The sequence below is a fragment of the Protopterus annectens genome, chromosome 4.part0 (genome assembly GCF_019279795.1).
Source record: "Protopterus annectens isolate FY-2018-M chromosome 4.part0, PAN1.0, whole genome shotgun sequence".
Classification (NCBI taxonomy): Eukaryota; Metazoa; Chordata; order Ceratodontiformes; family Protopteridae; genus Protopterus; species Protopterus annectens.
In genome coordinates this window covers 410858235-410868525 of record NC_056733.1, presented here as the reverse complement: position 1 = coordinate 410868525, position 10291 = coordinate 410858235, and the positions used below count along the sequence as shown (strand labels likewise).

The 10291-nt window shown below is 47.2% G+C and overlaps 1 protein-coding gene across 1 annotated transcript in view; it reads right to left on the bottom strand.

Annotated features, from left to right (window-relative positions):
- Positions 1 to 10291, bottom strand: part of WSB2 (WD repeat and SOCS box containing 2) — a 542619-nt gene that overhangs the window by 296221 nt on the left and 236107 nt on the right. The window contains exon 5 of the mRNA XM_044068353.1: positions 9848 to 9948. Within this exon, the coding sequence (XP_043924288.1) occupies positions 9848 to 9948 (101 nt within the window). The remainder of the gene's footprint in view (positions 1 to 9847; positions 9949 to 10291) is intronic.

The following is a 10291-nucleotide window of genomic DNA, read 5'->3' as shown; positions in this document are numbered from 1 at the left end:
GAACAGCCAAAAATCTAAGATCCATCCCAAGGACCATTAAAAAAAACACGAGCTTAGCATCACTGTCAAAATCTGTACGGTAAAGCCAGGCATATCTATGTACAGCGAGGCCTGTACTTCTGACCTTGCCAAACCATCTGTTGTATTACATACCAACAGCATGGTTAGGTTGGAAATTACTATGAGGACTTGCATTTGAAACCTAATTTTGGCCTTTAAGTCCCCTTACCCATCCAGAGACCAGTTGATTTTGTTGATCAGATCCTGTTTTAGTGTAGCACTTAAGACATGCAGTTTACAACCTTTAAAAGAGAAAGTACAGGATGCATAAACCTGCCTTCCTAATCTGTTACTGCTTGAGATTACTTACTCAACAGGTGGACAGACAAGGTTGGATGAATACATGCCTCTTTTAAAGTAGATACAGCAACTACGGAGTCCACCCAGAGGTCTGTGTCTGACATGTTCAGTCCTTAGGAGGCCAAAGGATAATGCTGGGCTTCTTAACCACAGAAGTCACCACAATGCAGGGCTTCTTAACCACAGAAGTCACCACAATGCAGGTCTTCCAAATAGCTTGTGTCACTAACTTCCTCATCTCATAAGCTGTGGAGGAACCACCCAAGAGAAAAGCTAGGGGATTGAAAAGCCTCCTGCAGGACGCATTATGGCAAGTAAAGGAAGGAAGGAAGGAAGAAAGAAATTTTGGGGTCCAAATCACCTTTAAATATATGGATTCCAGTATAGCCATATACTTGGGGTCCTACGGCAGAGATGGGAGAGCTGGCTTCTTTATCTTCATAAATTTCCATGGTAGGGTGCTTAAGTGGAGAGTCTATGAGCTTCATTTTGCAACCAGTAATCCTAACTGACATCTGAAGGGGTGGTTTCGAGGAGGAAGAAGACTGAAGTTGCATGGACAGAATTTCAGCAGCCTGCCAAAGTCCCCAGCTCTTCTGTCCTGGACAGCAGAGGAGTGGAGGCAGAGGGGGCAAATGTATCCTTTCTAGGGGCGGAGACTGAAAAGGGTGACACTGCTGGGGGAAGCACATGAAGTGATGCATGGGCTTTTGCGATAGAAACTGGCACCATGCTGACTGCAAGGTCAATGACTACTAGGAACAAACTTTTAGTTATGTACTCACCATAACTTCAGATGTTTGGGATCCATCTCGCCTACATTCTGAATGATGGGTTCGGAGCCGATCCCTCGGCTCCGACTCGGCACGCTTATGCCAAAGAGCGAAGTCTCTTATTGGCTGAGCTTACTATATCCCAGGATGCACCACCAGTCCCCCAGATCTAGTTTGTCCGCATACATGCACACATGCATACCCTGCTTATATAACATCGTCAGATGAAACAAGATAAAAACAGTAGAGCTCAAAACCGTTCAATCTCTTCTGATCTGCAAGGCAGGGGGAAAGAAGGTGGGTATGAGGAATGTAGGCGAGATGGATCCCAAACATCTGAAGTTATGGTGAGTACATAACTAAAAGATGTTATGTGATCTATCTCGCCTACATCTGAATGATAGGACAGCGTCCTAGCACCTGAATCCTGGGTGGCTCACTGGAAAACACTCCTGAGTGCCGTGGAACCAAATGAAGCTTCGTCCTTTAGATGCCACATCCAATTTGTAGTGGGAAATGAAAGTGTGCGGGTTGGACCAAGTAGCCGCAGCACAAATTTCGAAATAGCGAGCTTGGAATGAAAAGCTATAGAAGTAGCCATAGCTCTGGTAGAATGAGCTTTGATAGATGATGCAAGTTGCTTATTCGAAGAAGAATAGGCCTGAGTTATGCAATCTCTGATCCATTTTGAGATTGTAGCTTTTGTGATGGTTTGGCCCAATTTATTATCTGAGAAGGACACAAACAACTGGTCTGACTTACGAAGTTGCTGAGTCCTGTCTAAATAGAAGCGTAATTGCCTGTGAACATCCAATTTATGGAGAGTGTATTCTGCTTCATTAGAGAATTTTGGAAAAGAAAACTGGTAGTTCTAAGATTGTTGAAGACAGAAACTAGAGCAGACCTTTGGGACAAAGGATGGATTAGGCCTAAGTGATACTCTATCTTTGTGGAAAATCAAAACGGTGGTTTAATAGACAGGGCTTGAAGCTCTGAGACTCTTCTTGCAAGTAATAGCCACTAAAAATGCCGTTTTCCATGACAGATATTTTAACTCGCATGTAGCAGCCGGTTCAAAGGGGGGAGATGTTAATGCGCGCAGCACCAAATCAAGATCCCACGGAGGTGCAGGATGAAAAACTGGTGGTCTTAACAGGCTCGCACCTTTAATGAATGTTTTGCATAATCTGCTGCTCATCAAAGGAGGATCCGTGGATTCATGGAATTTAGAGATAGCAGCTAGTTGAACTTTAATAGTTGAGACAGAAGATCCCTGATTAAAAAGGGATGTTAAGAATTTCAAAACCTCTGGGACAGGAGCAGTGATAGGGTCTAAGCCCTTGAGTTGAGCCCAGATAGCAAACCTCTTCCACTTACTGAGGTACAATTTGTTAGTGGTAGGTTTGTGGGCCGAAGATAAAATGTGAACAACTTCGGGTCTAGTGTGTGACTTCTAACTAAGGTTGGAAGTGGAGGAGCCAAGCTGTCAATTTCAGAGATTGAAGGGACTGATGCCAATGTCCCGACTGATGGATTAGCAATCCGGGATCAGGTCTAAGGTCCACGGATGCGTCCACTGCATGCTTTTTCAGGTAAGGAAACCATATCTGGCGAGGCCAGTATGGGGCAATCAGAATCATTGAAGACCCTAGCTGAGAAGCTTTTTGAATAACTTTGGGAAGGAGTGGAATTGGAGGAAAAGCATAAAGCAACCCTGTTGGCCAAGGTTGTGCTAGAGCATCCATGGCTGGTACTTCCTGATGTGGAATCAAGGAGAAGAACCTTTGGCACTTGGTGTTTTGTGGAGTCGCAAATAGGTCGCAGCGCGTCCCCATCTCTTGAAAACCTGGGCTGCTACTGCGGTTTAGAGACCATTCGTGAGGAGAGAGAATTGTCCTGCTTAATTTGTCCGCCAATACATTTGACTTTCCGGGATGTGGGTCGCTACCAAGAAGCGGTTGGTAGCTACAGCCCATTCCCACACTCTCATGGCCTCTCTGCAAAGGGGATACGATCTGGTCCCTCCTTGTTTGTTCAGATACCAAACCACCGACATGTTGTCTGTGTGGATGGCGATGATGCCCTGAGGAAGGAACTTGTGTAAGGCCTGTAGGGATAGAAGTACAGCCCTCATCTCCAACACGTTGATGTGGAGAAGGCTTCGTCCGGAAGCCAGGATCCCTGAACTAGCCTGCCCAGACAATGCCCCCACCCTATCTGGGAGGCATCTGTCGTCAGGGTAACCACTGGAGGGAGAACAAAGGGTTTTCCCTGATCCAAGTTGGATGTCTGAAGCCACCAGCGAAGGTCCCTTTTGCATATTTCCGTAATCATGATGTGATGATTGAGGGAAGATCTTGAAAGGACCATTGAGTTGATAAGAGCCACTGAAGAATCCTCATGTGTAACCTTGCTAGAGGAACTAAAAGTACCGTGGCAGACATTGAGCCTAGAACCTGTAGGACCATCCTGGCTGGGGCTTTGGATCTTGAGATCAGAGCTAGAACTTGGCCATATATAGTCCGAATCCTTTCGACAGGAAGTAAGACACGCATCAATCTTGAGTCTATCTCTGCTCCTATAAACTTTATGCGCTGAGAGGGCAGCAAGACAGACTTTGACCAATTGAATGTAATCCCTAGGGAAACACCCAGGAGATGGTGGCTTTGAGGTTGTCCATAAGTAGATGCCTGGTGGTGGCAGTCAGGAGCCAGTCGTCGAGATAGGAAACACTTGGAATCCAAGACTCCTCAGGTGAGCCGTCACTACTGCCAAACACTTGGTGAACACCCTGGGGGCTGTGGTGAGACCAAAGGGCAGAGCACAAAATTGGTAATGACTGGCTCCCAGGCTGAGCGCAGATACCTTCTGGACGCCTGATGTATCGGTATGTGATAATAGGCGTCCTTGAGGTCTATGGAGCACATCAAACATCCTTCTCCAACAACGGGAGAATGGATTGCAGCGTGACCATTAATTTGGATTTCGTGGCGGATAGGTTTAGTCTGCTGAGATCCAATATTGGTCTCAGGTCCCTGTCTTTTTGGCACTAAAAGAACCTGGAGTAATTTCCTGATCCGATTTGGTCTGTGGGGACGGTTGGATGACTCCTTTTTCTAGCAGCTTTGAAGCTTCTGCGGCTGCTATTTCCCTTGATGACTGGGTGGTGGGTCCGGGATTCTCTTGGACGGAGGGGTGAGTACTTGAATGGGATGGTGTAACCTCCGGCAATTATCCGAAGCACCCATCTGTCCTGAGTGATTGACTCCCAGGCTTTTAGGTGCTTAGCAAAGCGACACCCGACTGGCTCCGGGCAGCACAGCCGGGCAATCCCTCATGTCGTGTGGGAGGCTGAAGAGCCACGAAAGGACTCGCGGTCTCCAGAATTGCGGGGCCCTCTGCCGCCTCTGGGACGGCGTCTCCTGAAAAATTTCCCGCCCTCTGCCTCTGGGCGGGAATCTTCCTGCTGTTGGGAGAAAAACTTGCGAGATTTTGAACCACATTTTCCCCCCTCCTTTGGCCTTGGGGTAAGGCCGAAGGGAGTGGAATAACAGGCCCCCTACGGCAGATAACGTTTTCCCTCTTGCTCACAGCGGGTAAGGGTGTCTTTCACCTTGGGTCCAAACAATGAGGACCCATCAAAGGGAGCGTCGGCGAAGGAAGACTTGAAGGCCTCCGAAACTGACACAAGCGGAGCCAGGCTTGTCTCGTGAGAGCAACGCCTGTGCCTGCCGCTCTACCGCCCCTTGCCGCATAAGAAATGAGCCTCATGGACGAGTTAGCAATTGGCGTAAGGATAGCCAACTGAGAGCTAACGGACTGGGCTAGCTGCTCCAGGTAGGTTACCCGAGAGGAGTCTGACAACTCCTTGACCAGATCCCTCTGAAGCCTGGTAAAATGTGCCAAATAATTCAGAGACCTTAAGGTAAAGGCCGCTGAAGTCAGGGTGCGCTTCCGTACCTATCCATACTCCTAGACTCCTTATTAGGAGGATGGATGGACGTTGAAGCCTCTGCCACGTCCTGTTGTGTAGCAGATGCCACCACCATGGCATCTACAGCCACGCCTTTAATGAGGAACTCCTTCTCGGGGAGCAGATAAGAAATTTGTTTGGGCGAGAAGGGACTGGTTCCGCGGTATCCGGGTGTTCCCACGCCCTTCGACAAACTAAATCCAGAAGCTCGTCGAAGGCGGAGACACCCAGGAGGCGGAGGGCTGAGCCCCAAAGGCCTTGAGGAGCACTGATTACGTCCGCAGAGGGGGTTTGGACATCCAGCCGCCTCTCGTTGTTTGAGGATCTCTAAGATGTCTGCAAAGGAGACATCGTCCGAGGACGACAGGGGACCCCTCGCATCATCCATATCCGTGTCGATGTAATAGACTCGGGGAGTCCACGTGCTTCCTCTTGCACGATCTCTTCCTTGGGGTTCCTCTGGAGATGACTCCGAAGAACCCTCAGGAAGAGGAACCCCACTGGGGTAACCTCAGGCCTCGGGGCTCCGCTGGCTACGGACAGGGGAACTGCCAAAGACCCAGTCTCCACGCCCAGGAAGGTGCTGGTAGAACCGGAGAGATGGCGAAGAGGATTTGGCCAAGGCACTCCTCATGGCCCTGGCCGGACCCCAGAATCCTGGGAGAATCCGGTCTCGGGGCCATGATGGCAGGCGGAGAAGTCCCGCGAAGCACCGAGAGGGAGGCTCGGAACCCAAGCATAGGTCCCGAAACATCACCCTCGGGTCCAGCCCGAAGAAGTCCAGCGTACCAAACTCGGACCCGAGGCCAGGTTGGAGTAAGGGTCGGAGCCGACCCTGAGATCTCCACCGGCTCCAAGAGCACCTGCTCCGGAGCCGAAGCAGTCGGAGGAGGAATGGCAATGGGTGGGTCATGGTCATCGGCTCCGAGGCCAACTGGGTCGGAACGAAACAAATTTTGGAAGACTGGGGACTGGAAAAGTCTTTGGAGCACCCTGTCTATATCAGAATCCGACATTCGAACCGAGAGGAAACAGAGGCGGGTTCGAAGACCTCTCCCTCGGCCCCAAGGGACTAGGGGACCGGCTCGAGGCGACTCGATGAGAATCGGCGCCGAGGAAACACACCAGATTCCATCGGTGCCGAGGTGAACCGGCGCCGAGGAGGAAATGTCTGGCGGGCGACCCTTGTCGGCTCCGAGAGCAGTGGAGCCGGCGAAGGTGACCCGCCTCTCGATGCCCCAGCCATCGGCTCCGAGGCCCGAGAGTCGATACTGGAGAACATCGAGGCAGACCGTACCGACGACGGCACCGAAGTCTTTGGAGGCGAAGGAGAGGCCTGCCTAGGTCGCTTGGCAGTCGGATCCGGCGGACTGGTCGGAGCCGAAGCCCTTTTCTTTTGGCAGGAGTCGGAGAGGAAGCCAAGGCTTCTTCAAAGAGGGTTTAATCAAGCCTTTGAGAATCAATTTATTTTCCTCTCCTGGAGGACCCTAGAGGAAAAAGCGTGACATACGCTGCATGACTCCTGCAAGTGCTTTGCCCCTAAACAATACACACATAGTAGATGGTCATCAGTAACAGACATCTTAAAAGCACATTTAGAACATTTCTTAAAGCCCGAAGGCCTATGGGGTTGAGACATGTTGATACACAAATCTAGTCACTCTGACAGGAAAGTACACTAAATTTTAACTACTGATATAAGCACAGTAATAAATAAAGCCAACTCTTCCTGTAAAAAGAACAGGTAACTCTAACCCAAAATGAACAATTATTAGAGACCCTGTAATTAAAATATTAACAGTCCAGGAAGGCCCTGGATGGAGGGGGGGCCGAAAACAAACTGAACCCAATCACACACAACAATTCCAACCAAATCGTACACAAAGTTAGCGATAGCTGTTAAAACAGCTTTTGTGAGCAAAAACAGCAAAAAACTGACAGAAAAGTTAGTTTAATAAACTACTTAGCCCAGCCAGCTCGAGACCACGTCTTCGCAGGGAAGCGGCAAACGAGATCTGGGGGACTGGTGGTGGTGCATCCTGGGATATAGTAAGCTCAGCCAATAAGAGACTTCGCTCTTTGGCATAAGCGTGCCGAGTCGGAGCCGAGGGATCGGCTCCGAACCCATCATTCAGAATGTAGGCGAGATAGGATCACATAACATCAATGAAATCAGGATCAATGAGACTGAATCCATTTTGGAATCTGAAAGCCCACCATTGACCAGCAAGAATGATTAACTTAACTGCAAGGAGTTTGATCAACACATAAGGCACTGACACAGAGCAAGTAAAGGCAGACTTCAGAGATGGAATATTCTGCCCTGAAATGATCAAGGTTGTCCTCATCCCCATCACAGAAGGATTCCAGCATTTATGGTAAAGTCAACTTTGAGAAAGTCAAGGCTGACCGCTATGGCTCTGAGACTAGAGGTGTAGTCCACTCCAACAGATTCAAGAATGTCTACCGTGACAAAGGCATTCTGATCAAAGGTCTCATCGGAGCTGGTGCCTAAATGGTGTCTGATGACTGGGCAGCCTTAAGAAAGTGGCAAAACAATGGGCACAGAAGGAGCTCTGCCCACCCTAGTGTTAGAGGAGGATGAAGCCTGAGACCACATGTGCTGCATTCTCAAAAAGGCCAGACCCGTCTTTTTTGCAGTGTAACTCATCTGAGCTATATCTATGGGACCTGGTGGATTTTAAGGAGTGTAGCCAGTGAGAACAGAGCTTGGGATCAGAAACAGCAGACAACACAGTGCCTAAATGGGGTAGAACAGGTCACTAACTACCAGAGCTATGAAAGGTCTACAGTTGGGCAAGGGAAGAATCCTTCTTAATATTAGCTTTCTTTTTTAAAGGTGGATGGGTGGCTAAGCTGATTCTTATACAGAAGTAGCAGCCTTCAGCTTCTCTTGCTTCAGCCTGCAGTGCCAGTCCTCGATGGCAGTAGCTTGAAACCAGGACAAAATGTCGCACTTCTGATGAAAATGGGTTTTACCTTGACATAGATTATGCTCATGTGAGTGAATTTTGTGCCCAGACCTTCAGAATTTTTGAGAATCCTTCCTGTCTATACTAAGAACCCAAGAACAACTGTGACTAGTCAGCATCAAGCAATTTACTATAAACAGCATGAGAACAAAAATTAGCACTAAACCACTCTAATAAGTAGGAATACTGTTATAGCCAACCACAAAACTCTACAATAAAAATACAGTCTAAAAATTGCAAAGTTCTTAAGATTCTAATCACAAAAGCAAGGGAAGAAAACTGGCACATGGGAAGGGACAGTGCATTACTAGAGGAGTTTTTTTTTTTTTATATTTTCCGAGGAGTTCATTTGCTCCTGCTGCCTGTTGATCATCAGCTGCCACAAAGTCAATCAGCTCATATTTCCCATCATCAAAGGTAAGGTGTTTCATGACTTTTTTGTTTTGTGCCCCTAACACTCCCACACATACAGGACATACTGCAGGAAAGGGGATGCGCAGTGAGCTGAGACAGATGTTCCCTCACTTCCACAAGAGATGTTCTCTTAGAGTTGCCCCATCCCTCTCTCAGAAGCAAGAAAGGCGGTCTTCTCTGGTCTCCACCAAGGAAATCACATCTACCAGGCATGCCACTGAGTGTGTGCAACCCTTCCTATTCTCTTAGAAGAACTGAGCAGGCCACACCCCTTCTCTCCTACCCCCTCCCCATCTGGCTCTTCAAGTGCAAAGACTGTTAACTGAACCCGGATTGCCTCAGTCACAGTTTGGGTTCTATACCCCTGCACCTTGGAGCCAAGCCTACCTATATGCATTTAAAATTAAAAAAAGAGCATACTACACTGATCTGCAACCAGAAAGGACAGCAGCTGAAAATGAAAAAAAAAAGTTAAAGGAAAGGGCACATTGCTCAAGGGCTAGCAGCACGAATACAGCAAAAACCTGGAAAATGCTAAACTGTAGCCTGAGGCTATTTAGAGATGAAACAAACCTTCATGTGTGTGGCAAAACAGAACTACAGAAGGGTCCTAGCTTGCACAGTATTCTGGGTAAGAGGGGAGGGGCATTTTGGTAGCCTGAGAAAGTTTTGGATGCCTGGTTGAATCTTGCCAGTCTTAGTACTTAAGAACATAGGAAGAGAACTCCCAATCTTAGATCAAACAATATCTGTGTTCTGGTGGAACAGTTAGTGGTGCTGCCCCATAGTATTTATATCTCCAATTCAGTTCTTTCCACCAGGTTCTCGGTTTTCTCCCACATACCAAAGGTATGCAGAATTTAACGGACAATCGGCAAATGAAAGAATGAATGAATGACTATGTGAGGTTTGCTTCAACACAGTGTCTATAATACCAGATTAATAGAGGAAGACAGCAAATGTGTTTTTTTTTATTTTATTAATTTCTTAACCAGTTAAGTCAACTTCACACAAGCCTCTTTTCAGAGGTGACTGGAGAGAGCTGTCTGGCTAAATGCATAGCACAGAGTCAACGCAATATGCAAAGGGAGGCAAAGGGACAAACTGTGGACCACGATTGTCATTTGCAACTCATAGACAATCCGCTGTGATAACTGCCAGTACACTAAAGAAAAAAGTACTGTGGATGCTCACAAAAACAGAAAAATGCAATTTACAAAAATACAGGTGTAAACAAGTCTGTCAAAACATGCATACAGCATGCTATATATAAAATAATCCACAAAGCAAGGAAAATCAAAATCAAACATGAAAAAGTTCAGGATGCGACTTACGGATTTTTCTCCAGCTACTGAACTTAGCATGCTGCTGTCAGGTGAGATACTACAACAGTAAACCCACTGCTTATGTCCAGATAACACATGAATCTGCTTACCTGTAGGCATAAAAGTTATTCATTATAATAAACCAAACACAACAGCAATGAATACAGTCTTTTTTTCTCTTTAATGACTGGCAAACATTATTTTTAGAAAAACAATGAGCAATGCAGGTTCTGGAAACCCTCAGAATGCTCTGTAAAGGTTATTACTGTGTGCTCCACTAGCGGAGTAACTAGTTATGACGCACGTGCCTACTCGTAAAATGGGATTTACCCATAAAGCGAAGCAAGGACACACCTATATGAATTATTAGTGTAACTTATTTAAGTTCACGAACACACAGTTCAACAATTCAGCTGCTTCAAAACAAATGCTACATTAAAGATGACTTACAAG